The sequence below is a fragment of the Mugil cephalus genome, chromosome 4 (genome assembly GCF_022458985.1).
Source record: "Mugil cephalus isolate CIBA_MC_2020 chromosome 4, CIBA_Mcephalus_1.1, whole genome shotgun sequence".
Taxonomy (NCBI): domain Eukaryota; kingdom Metazoa; phylum Chordata; class Actinopteri; order Mugiliformes; family Mugilidae; genus Mugil; species Mugil cephalus.
Genome location: NC_061773.1, coordinates 17,536,394 through 17,557,829, shown reverse-complemented (window position 1 = coordinate 17,557,829; position 21,436 = coordinate 17,536,394). Strand labels below are relative to the sequence as shown.

Genomic DNA, 21,436 nt, shown 5'->3' with positions numbered 1-21,436 from the left:
CATAAAGTCAAGCGCCTTTTAAAGGTGAAGTCAATCCTCTCTCTCTAATGTGAAAGACACTGCGTCATAAATGAGAATAAAAATCCACCAAAAAGGTAAAAATACGAAAACACCCACACATAATTGCTGCACTGTAAATAGAGTCAAAACCAAATTGTCAAATGTTGTTGTTGTCGGATGCACTATAGAATATGAGTGCAGTTACAGTTTTATTTTCAATTAACAAAATGATAGAATATAGAATAGAAGAGAATTTTAAATCAGGTCTTCAATGTTTTTCAGGCCAAATACCCTCAAAATGATGGAGAGATTAAGTAGGGACCCCCCTACCTGCTACATGTGTTCTATATTAAACTCGCCCTAGTGTTATTTCTAAATAGACATTATTATCATCTTTTTGCATTCAGTATTAAGCTGTTCAAATAGCACACAGGTTCATATGTTGATTGGCTCAGCAGCAATAGGGGCGGGGCCTATTGTGTACAGGAAGTTTAGATTGACAGGTCTAGTGTGACGCTCTCTATGAAACTGTGCGCTGAATGAGTGAAGGTCTGAACTAAAATATGTTGGATTCATGTTAATGTGTATTTAAAAAATACATATAAAAAAGGTCTAATCAACCAAGGATTTTGCAACCAGCCCTGCAGTACCTCCACGGACCCCCCGTTTAAGACCTACGTTCTAGGTTCTTGCACACAGCTTTTTAAGGAACTCGACTGATAGGTTGTTCCAGACGTCTCGGAGAACTAACCACACATCTTCTGTGGATGTAGGCTTCCTCAAATCCTTCTGTCTCTTCATGTAATCCCAGACACACTCCATGATGTTGAGATCAGGGCTCTGTGGGGGCCATGCCATCAAGAAGACAGTTCTTGTTTGGGTTTGTTTGATGTTTGAGCTCTTTGTCCTGGTGCAGAATACATTTGAGGTCAATCATACGCCTCCCTGATGGTATTTCTCTGCACTGAGGACAACATGAATCCTGACCAAATCATCAAGTCCAGTTTTCTCACACTGTCATTGTTTCTGCTTTATTTCCAGGAAAAACTGTATCCTGGCAGATGAAATGGGGCTGGGGAAGACCATCCAGTCCATCACCTTCCTGTACGAGATCTTCAGCATGGGGATCCGCGGCCCCTTCCTCATCATCGCCCCGCTGTCCACCATCACCAACTGGGAGAGGGAGTTTCGCACGTGGACTCACATGAACGTCATCGTGTACCACGGCTCCCAGATCAGCCGGCAGATGATCCTGCAGTATGAGATGTTCTACAGGGACCCGCAGGTAACGTTCAGTCAGCTGTGGGAAGTTTTTATACACAAACATGACGATACAAGGCGTAGGTAGGAGGTAGGTGTCTGGTCTTTAAATCGTCTGTTGTCTATCACTGACTATCTGTCTATCCGCTAGCAAACCAGGAAGATCCTTGGTTCACAATAGAAAAACCATACTTTTATTTTTTTTACTTCGTTTCATTAAGTACATGTTTAAAATAAAGACAATCAATCAATCAATTGTCATTCCATGTAAAAGGTTTGCTGCTTTATTTGTGAATTTGTGAATTTATTTTTGAATATTCTTGAATTTGGAGAAAATATATAGAAGTAGAAAATATAAAGAAGTCTGAACTTGAGCTACAAGAAATTGCAATGATTGTTTTTTTTGTATATATATTTTTTTTATACTTTTCTTTATACTTTTAAGATTTCTATTGACAATTCTCTATATTTTCAGGAACCTTCTCATTGGAATTCTGAGAAGACAGAATCATGAAAAAAATCACTCTTAAATCTTTTTTCCATTTCACTTCCTCTGATCTGTAGGTGATAGACTGAAATATGACATCAGTTTCAATATTCAGTAATAAATTTGACAGGTTCTGGTTTTTATCATGTACAGGCTTCCAGGCTCTATTTTAATTTAAGATGAGCTCATCTTGAAAAATATTCTTTGTCTTTCCATCTTCTACATCCCTCCTATGTCCAGAGGGATTTTTCTCAGGGGGATCGGCCGTTAGTTATTTATCTCACTTTTATTTTTTTCTTCATTTTTTCACAGTAGACCTCTAATCGCCAGCTGCCGTAGAAATTCGTACGTCAGGAAGGCTCATAGTCGACCGTTTTGGCTGCGTAGCTATTTAGGATGACCTTTTCCTCTCTTCCTGACTGCTTGCTATAAATATTCAGTGTTTTACCATTGCCGTGGATGAATACAGAGTAAGGTTATCATTAATCATTCAGCTTTTAAATTGCCTCCTTGCAGATATTAATTTCGGTCACGCCCACAAAATTCTAAAGTTGTGCAGTTTTACAATTTTTGGGTGCTTTTTGTCATTTTAATTGAAATATTTAAACGTAGAAGAAGGGGAAGGTTTGTCCTTGAGTCCATGTGATTTTAATGATTATAGTTTTGCGTTGAACAGGAATAGAGGAGATTAGGACACACATCAGAGCTCTCTGATTGTGATGTTCTCCTGAGATGTTAAAGGTAACCACCCTTTCCCTCTTCTCTTTCACAGGGTAACACTATTCCCGGTGTGCTGAAGTTTCACGGGGTGATCACCACTTTTGAGATGATCATGGCTGACTGTCCGGAGCTGAAGAAGCTGCACTGGCGCTGCGTGGTGATCGACGAAGCCCACCGACTGAAGAACAGGAACTGCAAACTGCTGGAGGGACTCAAACTCATGAACCTGGTCAGTCTGTGTGCAGTTGTGTTTGGTGAATAAAACGTGCACTATTAGCATGTAGCTGTTACACGTTAGTGCCCTCTTGTTTTTTAATGACCTCTGTTTGAATAAATATAGAAGGTCCTATATAGGGCTGTGTGGCATGACCAAAAACGGTATTTTTTCCATGCATAGTCACATCTTCACAACATCTTCTACTGGTTGAGAGAGGAATTAATTCAGTAGATTGACTAAGGATGGATTATTTTACTGTGATGATGAGTAAATATTGTAGAATAATCCCACACTAGTAGTAAAACAAGTTTGCATTAAGCCTGTGTCAGCACTACCTCCTGATGTGGAAATCTGTGGAAATTTACAGCTCGGAGATTAAAAAAAAAAAGAATTAAATGTTTTCAAGATTAAATGAAGAAACAGGGACAATAACAGTGTCATTTATTTTGACATATTTATTCATATTTAAACTGCTGCCAATAGCAGTGTGACAGTAATAGTTGGAGTTTAAAAAAAAAAGTGCTGCTTCATTTTTTCGACCTTTCCATCTTCACCAGTTTAGTGCTACATTGAAAATGGTCTGGTCTGAAACTGTGTCTCGCGGCGCAACATTCTAAACGCTGTGTAATCAAGTACAATGGTATGCCGGTATATTAAACATTCATATCATAACGGGAAAAAAATGGTGTTTGGTATTCCTATGTGTTTTTTTTTTTTTTTGGGTTGTTTTTCCATAATTTTTAAAAGACGTTTCCGTCCATATTCTTACAGGAACACAAGGTTCTGCTGACAGGAACCCCTCTGCAGAACTCGGTCGAGGAGTTGTTCAGTCTGTTGAACTTCCTGGAGCCGCTGCAGTTCCCTTCAGAAACCTCCTTTCTGGAAGAGTTTGGAGACCTCAAGACGGATGAGCAGGTGCAGAATTATTTTCATGTTGCCGGGACAAGTCTGTGCTGAACAGTGTTCAATTTTGAGAGACATTTTTGATTCAGTCTTAGTCTTCATTTTTAGCCACTGTCACAGCTCTGGTCGACGATAAGTCATTGCCTTTTTGACCACTTTTAATTTTTACATTTAGTCAAACTGCAACTAACGATATTAATCTCTGCAGCTATTTTATGTGTCGTCTTTAGACAAAGTAGAAAACATGTTTTCTGAAACTTCAAATTAAAGTGGCTCTAAACAGAAATGATCGAAAGCAGTACAATAGCTGAACCCATCCTCCTGAGATAATTTGTCTGTCAGTGCATTTGAGAGGACGGGACTCATAACTATCGTTAAGGTAATAAATAATAATAAATAAATTGCAGGCTTGCAACTTGAATAGTTAAATGCTGCAGCTGCTCAGATATACTCCGTTTATTCAGGGCACGAAATTTCTAAAGCAGTAGTCTGAGAAAGAGGTCTAGGCTTTAAGAGGTTAAGCAAAAAAGTAACTCCTCAGTACAAACACAAAAAATAAAGAATTGCTAACTTCTACCCAGACAGGAGAACTTATGTATTTGCATTCGTATCATATTCATATCACATTCACACCTCGTCTTTTCTCTCAAACAGGTGAAGAAGCTTCAGGCCATTTTGAAGCCCATGATGCTGAGAAGACTGAAAGATGACGTGGAAAAAAATCTAGCTCCGAAAGAAGAGACCATCATAGAGGTAAAGATGTGTGTGATGGATACTGAAATATCGATACTTCTGACGCCAGGTCGTTATGCTCTACAATCGATTCTCAAATCAAAATATCGATACTTTTGATACTTCTTGACTACGTCGTTTAAGGTGATGTAGTAACACACAGTTTAAAGTAAATTATTGAGCTGTGGCAACACAGTCCTCATTTTATAGTAGTGGTTTTATATTAATAGTTAAACAATAATTTATGTTAATCGTCTTATTATTTTTACTTACATCTTTTTTTTTTCTTTTTTTTTGTGTTTGAAACGCATTTTCACATATTTTGTATGATCGCGTCCTTTTGTTTGTATTAGCTCGGCTACATAGGAAATGAGGCCACTACCTCAGTATACTTCTGACTTTAAAATAAATAAATAAATTACTCTGATGTCTTGTATTCTTTATGAAGCTACGATTTGAAACGCACTACTTTTTTTTAAGGTTACCCAACACATTAGGGTTTATTTACACAAAGTATCGGACCGGTATCACTGATACCAGCCTGAAATCACCATTTCTAAGGCTGCGAGAACAAGAAAAATTTTTTTTTATGGACAGGTAGTTTACACAAGAAACTCAAGTGCTGAACTCTGGGGAAGTCTTCATAGAGACCTCCCATTTCCATTTCTCCACCTTGTCCACACCCATGTCCAGTTTCTGACCAGTCACAGAATAGTAACTGGACACCACATGAGAAAAAAGTCCAGTTGATGTGTCCTGAAACAAGCTGCAAGAATTCCCAAATTAACAAATTTCCCTCTGCTCACATAGTATGTAACCTGTACTTTGGAATACTAACACACAGGATAATGTTTGACTAATTAATTAGCTTCATTATTTGTCAGCGTCAAACCTAAAAACTAAAATTCTGCCTCTATAATAAAACCTTTTTCCCTCCTCCGTTTTTCGTCAGGTGGAGCTGACCAACATCCAGAAGAAATACTACCGAGCCATCTTGGAGAAGAACTTCTCCTTCCTGTCTAAAGGAGCGAACCAGCACAACATGCCCAACCTCATAAACACCATGATGGAGCTCCGCAAGTGCTGCAACCACCCGTATCTGATCACAGGTAAGAACAAACGAGAAAGCACTTCAGTGTCATGCATAATTTATGCTCTGTTTCCCATACACACTCCATGTCCTTGTTCTGCCCCACTCGTCAATAATGAGCCATTTAGTAGCTATTTATTATGCCTTTACAAAAATTAGCATCAAACAACAGGAGGTCAAAGCTATGTGGAAATGAAGAGTGATGGTGAGAGATAATGACTAAACAAAGAAAAAGGTTTTCAGGTCTCACATTTTCTAAAAGACAAACAAACGATGCTCTACTTGCATGGGATTAGTTTTAGCTGGAGACGTCACACAGGCAATAGGTAATATCAGTACAGTTTATACTTCTACACTTACACAGCTTTAGTTACTTTTCAAATTCGGATTAACGATTAACTTTTACTGATGTTATTCATCATCAACTTAATAAAAAAACACCATCCATCTCATTAACCTTCGTTATTTTGTTCGTCTCTGATCTGTAACACAGACGATAATTCTTAACAAGATTTAGGCCTCTGTGTTAGTTGAAATAGGATAGGTAAATTTGCAGTGTCATTTTTATTTCACAAATGACAGACCAAACAAATTCACACAGGATTAAGATCACATGCTGTGTTGGGAGTGCAAAAGTAATGCAGTTACTGTAACCCATTACTTTTTGCTGTAATGCGGTAATGATTAAAAAACATGAATATTTGTAATATTTTACGCCATACAAATGTCAGTAACGCGCTTTACAATGAAATTTAAACCAGACCGAATGGTCCCAGGTTCGCCTCCCGCTCTCTCCATGGCTGTGGTGCCCTGAGCGAGTCCCGATTTGCTCCCCGGGCGCACCCACCACATTCAGCAGCCCACTGCTCCAACTGTACACGCAACTGTGTGAGCAAATAGTCAAACAGCGGGGGAAAAAAAATCCCCTCGGGATCAATACAGTATAAATTATTATTATTATTACAATTAAATTAATTAAGTTGTGTACATTTATAGAGATTAGCAGAGGGGAGAAAAAACCTGAGCAAATGTTAACTTCCTGTTAGTGCTAGAGAACAGCTGACTGGGAAGAAAGTGATGGAGTTGGACTCTACATTCACGAGATGGACATATGCTCATTATTTTCAGGACACGAGAGGATACGAAGAACATTATAGTTATTTTCACTTAGAAACCAAAAGATAGCACAAGTAATTTAAGGAAACGTGTAGCGTGGTGCCAGCTTTCTTTATGTGTTCGGTTACAATGTACAGTAGTGGCTTCTAGCAATATTGATTTTCTAAATTCCTAAATTTCTCTCAAAAATCTCTATCACAATATGTCTGAGCCATGAGCCATAACTGCAGCCATTATATTGTACTGTTGTTAGTGTTAAGCCTAGCTTAGTTTAGCTTAGCTTAAAAGTAAGGAAATATCTTACTATTGAAAGACAGTAATATGATAATGTAACTAATTACTTTAAAATTACAGTAACAAGTAATAAATAACGCTTTACACTGATCACAAACGACCTTTATATTTATTACTATTTACTAGAGGTTGCCAGGTAATGCATTGTCATTGACAAATAACCCACTTTCCCTTTCTCTTCCTCTCTTTCAGGAGCTGAAGAGAAGATTCTGGAAAGCTTCAGGAAGTGCCACAGTCCGGACGCTCCAGACTTCCAGCTGCAGGCCATGATCCAGGCAGCTGGTAAACTGGTGCTGATCGACAAGCTGCTTCCCAAACTGCTGGCAGGGGGACACAAAGTCCTGGTCTTCTCCCAGATGGTCCGCTGTCTGGATATCCTGGAGGACTACCTCATTCAGAGACGGTGAGGATTCGGACGGGTTAGGGGGGTGAGAAGAGAGGAAATAAGACAGGGAATTGTAGATACAAATGAAAAAAAAACAAAAAAAAACGCAGAATTGAGATTTGGGAGAGGTGAACAAAGAACGTGATGTGATGCAACATTTGGCAAAGAGGAGAAAGAATTTTTTTATTTTTTTGTTAAAATCAATGTGTGTTGTGTTTTTTTTTTCCGTGCTGCGTCCAGCTACACGTATGAACGCATCGATGGTCGCGTTCGGGGGAACCTGCGGCAGGCGGCCATCGACCGCTTCTGTAAGCCGGATTCAGACCGCTTCGTGTTCCTGCTCTGCACCAGAGCCGGAGGCCTGGGAATCAACCTGACGGCTGCCGACACCTGCATCATCTTCGACTCAGACTGGAACCCTCAGAACGACCTGCAGGTGGGCAGAGAGACCCGCGTGACGTGGCCGGAAACGTCACGGCCGGCGACAGCCGGGTGTCTGCGGGTGCAGGAATGAATCTGTTTAGTGAAAGGAGGGTGCTCCCGTTTGACTCTGATGAATTCCTGCTCGTCGAAGTCATTTAATATCTAGTGGCATTTGTGTTGCCTTTTGGGACCGCGGTAGTTCAGGAAATGTTTGGTTCAAAGGATGACTTGAATAATGAAGTGAGCGGTGAAGTGTTGCTTAAGTCTGTGGGTATGAATCTTCATCACTGTGCTGATGCAGTGCACGTTTGGAATCAGGCAGCGGAGTTATGAGCAATATCTTCCACCCGTGCGTTCGGCATTTAGTGGTTGTGAATGTTTGTCTGTCGTGGAACTGTTAGTAGAATTTGCCATGTTGGATTTAGTTTATTAAATGCAGCCTAATTATATATATATCATTTTGCATTTTGTATTCAGCTATTCAAATAATATACTGGTTCAATTTTTTTTTTCCAAACATGTGCAACAGCAGGGTGGCCAACTGCCCTGGACCTAAACACACCTGATATAAACATAGCAGTGTGAGTCTGGGGACTCACCTGGGGGCTGAATATGGGGTCCTACTGTGCACAGGAGGCTTAGATTGACAGGTCTCAGCTAGTGTAGCGCTCTGTGTGAAACGGTGCGATGTCCAGACAGCTCCTGAAAGACAACATACCTCTGCAGACCCCTGTTAAAGACCGATGCTGTAAATGATTAACTCTGGTTAAAATGCAAGCGACGGTCATCATAGTCTGTTTGGAAAACCTTTTTGTCCATCATTAATAACCTTTTTTTGTAAAAAATAAATAAATACACACACACACACATAAAAATATATAAAACATAATCCATATGGAGAAGTTTGAATAGATGATAATTTTACTCAACTGTTTTATTATTATCACACTTAATGATGATGGACAATTAATGTAAATATACATAAATATTTCCTCTGGTGATTCAAAAAGGCTTTTCTCATCTCTATTCTCCCAGATCATGTGTGCAACTGCATTAAGTTCAATAAACTAATGCATGACCATATGCTCGCGCTCTGAAAAGCTGTGCAGTGCAGATTTCATTTCATTTTACATTAAACAGTAAAGAAACTAGAAGTATGCTGGCTTGTTTGAAAAAAAAAAAAAAACACCACTGGATGGTTTTATCATGATAAACAAGCAGCTAACAAGGTTTAATTTACAGCTCTGTGGCTTAACATTCACACTGTTACAACAGGTACAACAACTCCCACTCTACCCGCATTATAAAATTGTATAACAGAAATCTCTTTTAATTTCTGTTAAAAATAAATAAATAAATAAATTTTGGTTATTCAGTTGATATAAAAATGCCTTGATTGGCTCCCATGCTGATCTCTCGATGCAGATCTCCCTTCAGTGATTGTTGTGTCTGTTTTATTGGCCATTAAAACACAACATTAAGGTCAGGTTATAAAACATTACAATTATTGTGTTACAAACGTTGATGCAGACAAAAATCGCACACGTTCGGCTTAACTCCAGTTCATTCATAAAAACCCCCGAGTGCATCCCACAGCGTTTACAGATTTAATAGAAGCGAGTTGCTCTAACGTCGGTCCTCGTGTCGCTGCTCTGTTCCAGGCCCAGGCGCGTTGCCACAGGATTGGCCAGAGCAAAGCGGTGAAAGTCTACAGGCTGATCACCAGGAACTCGTACGAGAGGGAAATGTTCGACAAGGCCAGCCTGAAGCTCGGGTTGGACAAAGCCGTCCTACAGGACATCAACCGTAAAGGGAGCCTCAACGGGGTAACGGCTCCACTCTTGTTTGAGTATTAATAATCTGCCAAATGCTGCACCGTATTCCTTTGGGCGTTTTCTCCGACGGCGTCACTGTTTAAAACACGAATATGAATTATAAAGAGAAATCAGAAGAATGCCCAACCTGTTTGTCCGTCTGTTTCCGCAGGTGCAGCAGCTTTCTAAACTAGAAGTGGAGGATTTGTTGAAAAAAGGAGCATACGGAGCGCTGATGGACGAAGAAGACGAGGGCTCCAAGTTCTGCGAGGAAGACATTGATCAAATTCTCCAGAGGCGAACTCAGACCATCACCATCCAGACTGAGGGGAAAGGATCCACGTTTGCAAAGGTGTAAATCCTTAAAGTCTAAAGCTGCGGAAAGACTTTAAACTGAACTGATTGCTTTTCTTTATTTTTATTTTGCTGTCGCACGCTTTTTTCCGTCAAACACTTGACTACTTTGAATAATTTGGCCCGAGCATCAAACGTTTCAGATTCTAAATGTTTGTGCTAAACTTCAGCAGTTGGCAGCTTCAGTCTAAATGTTTGGTCGAGCGCCAGCATCTGTCAGAATTCAGTTCACATCAATCGTATCTTAACTCTGCTTTTTTTTTTTTTTTTTCCTTTTTTCCCCCCTCAGGCCAGTTTCATCTCGTCTGGTAACAGAACAGACATCTCTCTGGACGACCCCAACTTCTGGCAGAAGTGGGCCAAGATCGCAGAGGTGGAGATAGACTCCAAGTCAGAGAAGGTACGGAGCCAAGGATGGAATGAAAGCGGGAGAAGATGAATGGAAGTAAAGGAGCTTAAATAAACCGGGGCTGACAGGGTGGAATATTAAAAACAAAGACTGAAAGTAAAGATTGAGATATAAGAAGGAAAAATGGAGATAGGAAAGAATGAACTGAACTGGAGGATTAAATAAAGGTAGGCGATGGAGCCAAGGAAAAAGGAAAAGAGATGAAACATAAACCGATCAGACACAACATTATGACCACCTTCCTACTATTGTGTAGGTCTCCCTTGTGCCTCCAAAACAGTTAAGACTCAGAGAGTGGACGTGCCTCTTCTGAGGGTGTCCTGTGGTGTCTGGGCACAGGATGTTGTTAGTGGGGATCCTGTGGGTTGAGGGGAGGGGCCTCTGTGGATGGTGGTTGATCCAGTGCATCCCATAGATACTTGATCAGTTTGGAATTTAGGGGAATTTGGAGACCAGAAAAAGACCTTCATGTTTTTTTTGTTTATTTTTTTTAGTTAAATTGTTTTTGTGTGTGTCTGCATCCTGCTGGGGATGGCGTGCTGCCATCAAGGAGTGTCCTTGCTGTGGGCTGGGGATGCCTGGTCTGTGTCAGGTCCAAAAGTTTCCTAACAAAACATTTGATTGTCACAAGATGGTCAGTGTTAGTTACGTCTGCTGTCAGTGGTTGTAACGATGTGGCTCATTGGTGTCAACTACTGATGAGGAGATGTGTTTCCATATTTAAATGGTAAAGAGAAAGAGTAGGAGATGTTGAACCCCACATGGGTTTGGAAGGTTAGGATGAATATTAGTGAAATAAGGGAGGATAAAGAAGCATGCCTCTCTCCTCTCCTCTCCTCTCCTCTCCTCTCCTCTCCTCTCCTCTCCTCTCCTCTCCTCTCCTCTCCTCTCCTCTCCTCCCCTCTCCAACAGATGGACTGCCTTAATGAATGAAGCAGATTGCACACCAAACACTGCAACTGTCCCACTGTGTGTGTGTGTGTTTTGTGTGGAATGACTCGTGCCTTGAATCCTGAAAAACACGGAAAGCCCTGGAACGAGTTTTTTCTTTTTTTTTTTCTTTTTCTCCTCCATTTATTTTTCCTCAGGTGTCCTTCTCTTTTTTAGAAAAACAAACGCAAGATAGAACTCCGACAAATCCCTCCCTGCCCGCTTCATCTGTTTACGATAAACACTCACATCTATTTCCCTTCTTCCATCCTCACCTCGCTCGCTCTCTTTGGCAGGAGTCTCTGGTGATTGACACTCCCAGGGTGAGGAAGCAGACCCGTCACTACAACTCTTTCGAGGACGATGAGCTGATGGAGTTCTCAGAGCTGGACAGCGACTCGGAGGAGCGGCCTTGTCGGACGCGGCGCCTGGGCGAACGCAGCCGGCGATACCTCCGCGCCGAATGTTTCCGGGTCGAGAAGAATCTGCTGATCTTTGGGTAAGACCTGAGATTTATCAAAAAATATATATACATAATAATAATAATGATTATAACATGTCACAACTGGGTGAAAATTGAAAATTACAACAACACTTAAACATGCACAAAGGAGTCCAAGAGGATTGCCAATCATTCAGGGCATGTTATATCCAACACAAAGCTGAAACCAAACTTAAGAACCGAAGAAGCCGCTTGGATGAAAATCCCCCAAAAATTGTCTTTTTCGCTTTGTTTTAGATGTTCAGGAAGTGACAAAGATGTGGTTTCTTAACCTGCACATTGCAAACACTGAAATCTAACTGAAGCCCAATTCACACCGACTAGTGTTACCTGGGAACCTGTGCTAATTTATAATAACGTCAAAGGTCGTCCGTGATATTAATCCCATTCAAATCAGATATGTCTGTAAGCTTGGCTCAGCTTCAATGTGAGCAGATATCCCCTGTCAACTCGCTAATTTACACAATGACGTTCATGTACCTCCTCCAAAGTTTTGGTCTACTCCCAGATCATATCAGAAGATCAGTCTTCCTGTAGGTCTCCCTGAGACCAATCTCTGAAGGGCAGAGATTTTTGTCCATTTTTTCAATCAAACAAATCGAATGTGTTGTTACACGATCGTAGATGGAAGTGCAATTGTGAACTAGCCCTGCGTCACGTTCGGGAAATTGCACCGATAGCTTATATAGCTATATCCCACACTTTTTTATTGATCATGGCAACGCACTGGCAAGATTGTGAGATCCAGGAGTTGCTCTGCATCCATGGAGAAGAGGAGATTTGGCGACTGATATCAGGCACTGTGCAGGACACACTGATTTATTCTAATATCAGCAGAAAGAGCAGGGGTTTGACCGGTCCATTCTTCAGGTCATCAACAAACTGAAACCATTAAAAACCTCCTGATAAACAGCAGGATGAGCAGCAGGCATGGGACGCACCATGCCGTCCATTGTTTACCTCGCAGTGTTCCAGTGCACTTAAATGTATAATGAACGGAATTGAAAAACAGACACGGAGTTCTCACAGACGGAGGTCAGACCGGGGACTGCTGGCGATGTGAAAGCACACCAAGGGTCTGAAAATCCTGTGTCAACCCTCTACTTTGAAATGATGTGAAAGTGGTATTAGTTGGCAGCAACATCCCATAAGGTTTTCACAATGCACAACCAAAATCATCTCAAACTCATTGTCGTGTACAAGGTTGGTTTCTTGCCAGAGCAAAGGTTTCACAGTGGGTTCGCTTGAGTACATTCATTCCTGCAACCTGCTGAATTATGGAACTCTCTGTTCCTCTGTTCTTGTCCTTGACACCTTGTCTCGTCTCCGCCTTTCCAGCTGGGGTCGGTGGAAGGACATCTTGAACCACGGCCGCTTTAAGTGGCACCTGGCTGAGAGAGACATGGAGGCGATATGCAGGTGAGTGATGAATTGTGAAATGTCCTGATTTACAGTGACTTAAACACTTAGAAACATCAGCCTCTGTGCTCTACTGCCCTGATGCTATTCAAACAAACTGTTCTTTATTTGGTGAAGGGCCTTGCTGGTTTACTGCCTGAGACACTACAAAGGTGATGACAAGATCAAGAGCTTCATCTGGGATCTGATCACACCAACAAAGGAAGGCCAGGACCAGGCGCTGCTCAATCACTCTGGTTAGGATTCGCTTATACTACTTTGTAAAGTTAAGGCCGTGCAGTTCTTAACCTACTTTCAAACAGCTAAGGTAATGGTCTTGGTCTTTTCAGAGAAGTTTCACACTCTTAAGCATGAATAAACCCATCTCAGGACTCATTGTGACCAAGCGTAAAAGGTCAAATGTGGCCAGATCACCTTCAAATGTGGTCAGAGATCAGATGTCTCAAACTCAGTCTCACTGCGTCCTGGGTGTGTTTTTTTTTTACCTCTCTTTTACGCTGACCGCTTGCATTACCCAGACGCGACCTTCTTCAAGGTCTGAATATGCCCTTTATGCAGTTTACTAGCATAAAGTCTCGGTGTTGCAGGTTTATCGGCTCCGGTTCCTCGGGGTAGGAAGGGGAAGAAGCTGAAGAATCAGCTGAATGTTCCTGAGGTGAAGAACGCTGACTGGCTGGTCCACTGCAACCCAGAGGTGGTGCTGCAGGACGAGAGCTACAAGAAACATCTCAAACAACACTGCAACAAGTCAGTTACAAGTATCGTTGTCTTTCGACCTCTTGCTCAGTCTTGTACATGACGATATATTTGTTCTCCTTTTGTTTGTTTATATCTATTTTTGGTCTTGTTCAACCATCTATCATTTATGATCTGCAGCTACTAGAAACACTCCGATCAGCAGTTTATGTTTAAATAACTGCTGAAGCGTCTTACAACACAACAGCACAGCTTGACTGTAGACACAGAGCTGTTTGCTTGTTAAATCTATAGTCGCTCAAGGACTTTAATTTCACCCTGAAGTGTGTTATTTATTTACAATGTGGAATGTTTACTCCTACTTTGTATAGCAACAGAATTGCCTTTTTTCTTTTTTTAACTTTCGGAAAGCTTGTTGACGGAAGGACTCTCACTTGTCGTAACAATATGATTACAAAGCATCAGGAAAAGACACTTAAAAAGACAAAGATCATCACTAATAAAGTGGTTTTGCTCTCACAGTGTTTAGATCAATGAAATTAACCCTGAAAACAATATTTTAATAGGGGAAGAGTGTTTGTCAGGACTTTTGTAGATTGAGTGAGGGTTTATTAAAACTTCGTGTCGTGTGTCTTCGCTCCACAGGGTGCTGCTGAGGGTGCGGATGTTGTACTACCTAAAGGTGGAAGTTTTGGGTGAGGCTGCCAATCAAGCTCTTGAAGGGATACCTGCCAGGTATGGAACAGACAAAATATCTCTTAACCAAAGCCAGATTTACGGTCTCACAACACTTCTAGGGCATAGGCACGGTGTAGCTTTGGCTGTACCTTGATGTGAACCTTCACAGAAATGTAACTCGTTCAGCCTCCTACTCACCATCTACTCAGGCGTCTTTGCTCTTCTCTGTGTCCCAGTGATTTCTTTTAAAATGATCAGTGTTCAACACCAGTGTTAAGTTTTGTTTTTAAAAAATGGCTTTTCAAAATGCCTGTTTTTATTTTTGTCAAAGAAAAGTAATTCCATTTTAGTTTTTAAATTATAGTACTCTATAACCATTGTTATTGTCACAAAGTTTCTAAAAACAAAATGAAGTTAAAGTTACGATTGATGGGACCACTGTAAAAAGTGTCATACTTTTAATTGATACTTCATATGTATTTAACAATTATGTTAAATTATTCACGTTCTCGCTTCTAATTGCAGGTCCTAATGTCCCTTCTGGTGACCGGTAATTAAGGTTGCAAAGGTAGCAGATCTGTTTACGGTATTAGACTGTAATGATCCACAAGGGAAATTAATTGGTCGAAGTGGCTTAATTGTTACAGAAAGATGAGCAGTTCTACAGTTGGACAGAGTAGAGAATAAAAGAAGATCTGAGGGGTTCATTATGGGAGCAGAGCTGAATCAGTCTGATGGAGAATGAGCTCCTCTGTCCATATAATGTTTGGTGTAGTGGATGGGATGGATTATCCATGATGGAGGGCAGTATATCCTGTATCCTCCTGTCCCTCACTGAGACAAACGACTCCAACTCCTTACCGATCACATGTCCAGCCTTTCGGATCAGTTTTAATGATCCTACCGATGTCTTTTTTGCTGGTGCTACTCCCCCAACAAACGAAAGTAGAGTACAGGATACTCTCTGCATCAGACTGGTAGCAAGACTCTAGTAATTTGCTGCACACATTGAAAGACTTGACCTTCCTGAGAAAGTAGAGTCTACACAGGCCCTTCTTGTCCACAGCATCTCTGTTGTCCCTCCAGTCCAGTCTGTTGTTCATGTGGACTCCCAGGTACTTGTAGTCGTCCACTACTTTCACCTCCAGGCCCTGGATGGTGATGGGCTCCACTGGTGTCGATCTTCCTCCTGAAGTCAGTGACCAGCTCCTTGTCCTGGTCTTGTCCGCGTTCAGGATTAGGCAGTTTGCCCTGGACCACTCCACAGAGTCCATGATCAGTGTCCTATACTCCACCTCCTGTCCATCTCTGACACAACCTACCACTGCAGAGTCATTAGAGAACTTCTGCGGGTGGCAGGACCCGGAGCTGTATCAGAAATCAGAGGTGTAGAGTCCTTACATATTTGTGACAATACAGTTATGGTAATCCAAGTACAAACATTTAGGGTGCACACAGGCCTGCAATCTGAATAGTTCACTGCATTATTTTGTATTTGTACGTATAAAGAAGGATTCATTCCAGGAACTACAATTATGGACTATTGTAGTTTGCTAAATGCTAATCCATAACACACTCTACTGTACGTTATTTAAATTTGTGTCCGTAAAAGTCGGTAGGCAATAACCTCATGTAGTACAAATCAGAAACTTCTGAAGTGCTTAGAAGAGTCTTATTTAACTTCATTGTTACCACTGTGTAGTGGTTGGTATACGAGTATAAACCACACTTAGTACATGTGTGTTAACTTTATTGAACTGGTTGATTGATTTAATGTAATCTGATGCCTTTATACAGAATCTGTCTGTGAATGTTCCCAGTTATACAGCTCATTGTTCTTCATTGAGCTTCTTGAAGAAGTTTTGCCACTCATCCAAATAAATTCACCTCTAATTGTTTGCTGGGACTATTTCTATTTAGGACGTCTGTGGGTGCTGTCTACCTGAAACTCGCATGACTAGTGTCTATAATGATCAGATACTTACTTGTAATTGGAGGAATTTGTTCTGATGTGTTGATCTTTTCTTCCCTCAGTGAGTGCACACAGAATTAAAGACTCAATATTTTTCTCTTCCAGCTTGTTTTGTGTTATCACCAAACAGAAAATTCAAAGGGCGATGTATTTGGACTCCGTCGAAATGCCGCTTGACATCTCCGATATTGTGATCCTGCGTTTGCAGTGTCTCGGCTCGACACTGACAGCGCTGACTGACAGACTGATTGTTTGCGTGTGTCTCTGTGTGTGCCGACAGTAAACTTGAGGTGTCGCTGCCCGACATCGACTACATAGAGATCCCGGTGACGTGGTGGGATGCAGACGCTGACAAGTCTCTTCTCATAGGAGTTCACAAACACGGTGGGGACTGGCGTCAACTTAATGGTTCACACAATGCTCGGAGTTTGTTTTGAGAACATTTAATCAGCATTTTCCTTTTAAAATGTGTCAAGACGGTTCGGATATTTTGGCATGCTTTCATTCAGAGAACAAACATGGGTGGAATCTGTTGTTTGTGTGAGTCGTGTTGTGCCGCCGCATTAGCTCGTCATTTGAGACTAAACTCTGGTTTATATTCAGCAGGAGGGTATCAGTGTGTGTGCTGGGATGTGTGTGTTATTTATTTTTTAATTTTGTGTCTGTCTTTAATGTTTAACAGGATATGAGCGGTATAATGCCATGCGTGCTGATCCAGACTTGTGTTTCCTGGAAAGAGTGGGGATGCCGGACGTCACAGCTCTGTCTGCTGAGCAAGGAGGAGGCGAGGTGGTCACTGACATGGCCGACAGGTACTGACACAAGACCCAGACCCCTCCAGAAACCTGCAAATACTGATTGTTGAATATAAGCAGCAACATGACGCCATACACCGATCAGACATAACATTATGACCAAAAATTGTGTAGGTCTCCCTTGTACCTCCAAACCAATTGTGGCTCAACAGAGAATGGACACGGGCCTTCTGAGGGTGTTGAATGTTGTTAGTGGGGGTCTTTAAGGGGAGGGGTCTGTGGATAATCCCATAGATACTTGATCAGTTTGGGATCTAGTGAATTTGAAGTAGGGCTGCATGATAAATCGTTTAAAAAATTGCGATCTCGATTCACACAACACAACGATTCTTAAACATTTTATTTCACGAGCGGCATCACAAACAAATGCTCCCATTTCCAGACTTTTTCAAACGCCCCTAAAGGCAGCACTGCCGCTGACTCCTCCCTCGACCTATGGTAAAGCTCTTTTACGTCCGTCAGTGGAGGAAGCCCATCTGCAGCTGTGTGGAGTGTGTGGAAACAGTGAGGGAGATAAGCAGAGAGAAGTCAGCGGTAAAGAGTGTTAAATTGATGGTGAAGAAACCCCAGGTGGTAGTGGCGAGAGTCACCTACAGAGTTAAAGTCCATCAGGGCAATAAACATTTTGTAAAAAAAAAAAAAAAAAAAAATCATGCCAAAGAATAGTGATCTCAGTTCTTAGCAAAAAAAAATCATGATTCACATTTTTTCCTTAATCGTGCAGCCCTAATTTAGAGGCCAGGTCAACACCTCGTGTTGTTTTTCATGTTTTTTCTTAGTTAGCCTGCTATAGTCTGCACCCTGCTGTGAAGTCTCATTGCTATGGGGTGGGGGTGCCCTGTCTGGTCTAGGTGGGTAGTACATGTCTAAATAACATCCACAAAAATGTCAGGTCCAAGAATTTCCCAACAGAACATTGTATTATTACAAGATGTTATTTGTTTCTCCCGTCAGTGGTCTTAATGTTATGGCTGATTGGTGTTAATAAAGTTTGACCTCCGGCTTATTAGTGACGGATGAACAACATTTTTGTCGGAATCAGCCACAGCTCACTGCGACAGATCTCAGGGCTTCCCAGCTTGAACCCTCCTTTCCTTCCACGCATCCAGAAATTAGCTTCGTCCCTCCAGTCGTCGCCTTATTCACCGTCGGTAGTAGTGTTCACAGCAGGTGCCAGCACTTGTGCCAAAAAAACACATCCTGTCTTTTCTGGTGCCGTGTTTGTTGGTGTTGCTGCTGCCACCTCCCCGCCCACACACCTGCTTTACATACGCACCGAGAAGGACCGGGATAAAAACACACGCGGATATGAATGCAAAGTGTGACATTAGGCTGCTGCAAGTATATTATGGCCACACGTTACTGGATTTTAGCCATAGCGTGACGCTGAACTCAAAAAAAGGCAAGCGGCCTGTGGAAAATGTCTGTGCTATTCATTTTTTGTGCCAGTTTCATACCTCTTACAAGAAGACCCTAAACTGACAAAAGCCGTAAAGGAATAACTGAGGGATATAGAGCGAACCAGAGAAAACCTCAGTGTGGGAAATGTATTTTCTGGGTGACACCGCTGCTGCTCCGGTTGATGGCGGCGGTGTGAAGATGAGAGACGGGTATTTGAACAGGAAGCTTTGATCCTCTTCCTGAGCGTAATTGAAGTTGTCATTTGCTTTGTTACCTGTTCAACCTGAAGCTGCTCCCAGCTGAGAGAAGAGACTGTGTAGCACAAAGATGTTACTCTGCAGGGTTCCCACACAGATTTGGAACAGGACAAGTGATGATGTTACAAGGATGAAATTGTCCAAGGAGAGGCAGCAGTGGATGAAATGTGCGCAGAACCTGCCCGGTTGTCTGAAAGTGTTTTGTGTGCTAACAATTTCCCTTAGAGTGTTTGTTTTCTGCAGAATCCACAACACGACAGATGTGACATTTGTGAAACTTAGAATGTTGAAAGTTAGACTAGAAAAAAAAGAATCAGAAGAACAAGTTGTAGAATGAGTTTTATTGCATTTGCAAATATTTTCTTTCATTTCATTTAAATTAATTAAATGAAGAAGTGGATAGATTTTGATCACAGCGTGGAAGGATTTGTGATGTGATGTGACGTGGAGTTAAAAAGCTGATTTGACGTGAAATATTTTCTGAAAGTGAAATTCACATTTCAGTTTTGCAAAGTAAAAAGTTTTCTGTTACGGGGAAGTTTCCTCTCTTTGATTAATTTATATACATTAAAAACATTTAAAGCATTACATCTCACTAAACTGTGGTTTGAAAATTTTGAAAATGGGCAAAACGGATGTAACTGAAATCTTAAGAGGATCTCAAATTTATATCTGATATTAAAATATTAAAAGAAGGAGCTCGGTCATATTCACGTGCTTCAAAGTCCTCATCAACAGAGGTGAACCTGAAGAGAATCTGTCTTCAAACTAAAATTACTCATGCATGACATTGATTTCTTTTTTATTTTAGTTTATCTTTTATTATATTTTTTTCATTACAACCTTTAAAAAAAAAAAAAAAATCATATGTTTCATTAATCCTTTCAATCTGATTGTATCCAGGAGGTACGTTTGCGCCAGTGTGCGCTGAATTACTGGAAAAAGACATTCGGCTTTAAAGCCAACATGGTGTCATTACAGTAAATTAATTTGGACCTCTGCTTATTTTCTAGTCAAAATAATCTAAAAAGTCCAGGTTGACATTTTGAGATTTAGGTCTTAAAGAGTTATAATATTGTATATGATGTAGGATGTGATTTAATAATTTATTTAAATGCTTGTTACGTCTAAGTTTCCTACTTTTCTGTACTTGTGTCTCATTATCAGTGCAGTTTTGTTTGGTTTCCTAACTTCTCCTCGTATAGTGCCATCAGCTAACTGCCTGGAGAAGTGAATTCATGTTCAGCTGCTTTTCATATTAGTTTAAAAGATTTCTTTTTGTGCCTTAGATATTTATTTTTTGATAGTGTACTCTCTCTCATCCCATATTTAATCTGCTTTCTTTACATCTGGTTTGGTTTTGACAGGTTGTAATTCCACAGCTGTGTGTATGTCAGTGTGCGTCAGCCTCTTCTTGTTCTGTTGTCATGATTAGTTCTCTGTTCTCTGGTGTTTCATCTTTATTCGGGCATTAAGGGGAACTCAGTTTGTCCTAGACTGCTCTTCGCTTCCTAAATCCCATTTAATTCTGCCCTTACACGTGTTTCCATCAGCCGTACAACCGTGGCTCAGTAGGACACTGTGGCTGTTATTAAAGCTTTTCTCCTCCTGTCTTGTTTCCTTTGTCAGCGTGTGCAAAACCGAGGAGCCAAAGGAAGACACCGAAAACAAAGCTGATGGAGGGGAGGATAGGGACGAGAACAGCAAGGTGAGGACAGCTCTCCTCAGACATGATATAACTGATCTTTGTGGCTGTCATTCTGTCTTTCACCCACTCTGAAGACTCTGAAGCGTAGTGTCACATAGTGTCCTTCCTTTTCAGCCCAGAAATATTTCCCAGATATGTGACACTAGACTTTAGAGGTCTGAACTGATTATTAATTTGATCTCAGTTACCACATCTACCCAAAAAGAAGACATTTTAGGACTACCTAAAATACGAGAATGTCCAGCACACACTCTCCAGACACATTCAGTTCACTATATTCCATTTCTGCCAACACATCTCCCCAAATCCCACACTCTGTCCTCTACACCTGAGCCCTTCCTGTCTACATAGGGAGCAGCCTGCCATGTTTCTACAATAGCCCAGGAACGACAAATCAGTCACTGGTTCTAGAGAGGGCCCTTCACATTTTCACATTTTGTGCCACTATACCTTATAAAGGGAGAGGAATTCAGTTGGTTGCAGCTCTTAATCTGACCAGTAGATGTCACTAGATTATACACACTGGTCCTTTAACACCAGAACAGATGTTACATGATTTTGCTGAGAAATTCCAAAATTAAAATCTAACCATTGGCTCTTTTACTCAACACGTTGGGTTTCATTTATCTATTTATTCTTTTATTTTTCCCTTTTGAGATTCTGCACTTCATCGTTTAACACAATAACAGTCAAATGTCAAACCTGTATGTCATACCTTTTTTCAAACTTAAGACGTAAAATTTTTTGTTTGTGTGACGGAAATTTTGATCGTTTTCATCATTCTGGTCAAGTCGTCTTGTTTCCTTATTACAGAAGTCGCTGGTCTGTGGTCATTTTTTTTCCCCCCATGTGCT

The 21,436-nt window shown here is 41.0% G+C and overlaps 1 protein-coding gene across 3 annotated transcripts in view; it reads left to right on the top strand.

The window, feature by feature from the left end:
• Positions 1–21,436, top strand: part of chd6 (chromodomain helicase DNA binding protein 6) — a 111,411-nt gene that overhangs the window by 71,122 nt on the left and 18,853 nt on the right. For all 3 annotated transcript variants that reach the window (XM_047582317.1, XM_047582318.1, XM_047582316.1), the window contains exons 13-30: positions 1,042–1,285; positions 2,520–2,696; positions 3,456–3,599; positions 4,242–4,340; positions 5,272–5,428; positions 7,012–7,222; positions 7,445–7,640; positions 9,289–9,453; positions 9,614–9,793; positions 10,085–10,195; positions 11,431–11,633; positions 12,975–13,055; positions 13,173–13,291; positions 13,643–13,802; positions 14,397–14,486; positions 16,682–16,785; positions 17,084–17,213; positions 20,504–20,582. In XM_047582317.1, the coding sequence (XP_047438273.1) occupies positions 1,042–1,285; positions 2,520–2,696; positions 3,456–3,599; positions 4,242–4,340; positions 5,272–5,428; positions 7,012–7,222; positions 7,445–7,640; positions 9,289–9,453; positions 9,614–9,793; positions 10,085–10,195; positions 11,431–11,633; positions 12,975–13,055; positions 13,173–13,291; positions 13,643–13,802; positions 14,397–14,486; positions 16,682–16,785; positions 17,084–17,213; positions 20,504–20,582 (2,650 nt within the window). The remainder of the gene's footprint in view (positions 1–1,041; positions 1,286–2,519; positions 2,697–3,455; positions 3,600–4,241; positions 4,341–5,271; positions 5,429–7,011; positions 7,223–7,444; positions 7,641–9,288; positions 9,454–9,613; positions 9,794–10,084; positions 10,196–11,430; positions 11,634–12,974; positions 13,056–13,172; positions 13,292–13,642; positions 13,803–14,396; positions 14,487–16,681; positions 16,786–17,083; positions 17,214–20,503; positions 20,583–21,436) is intronic.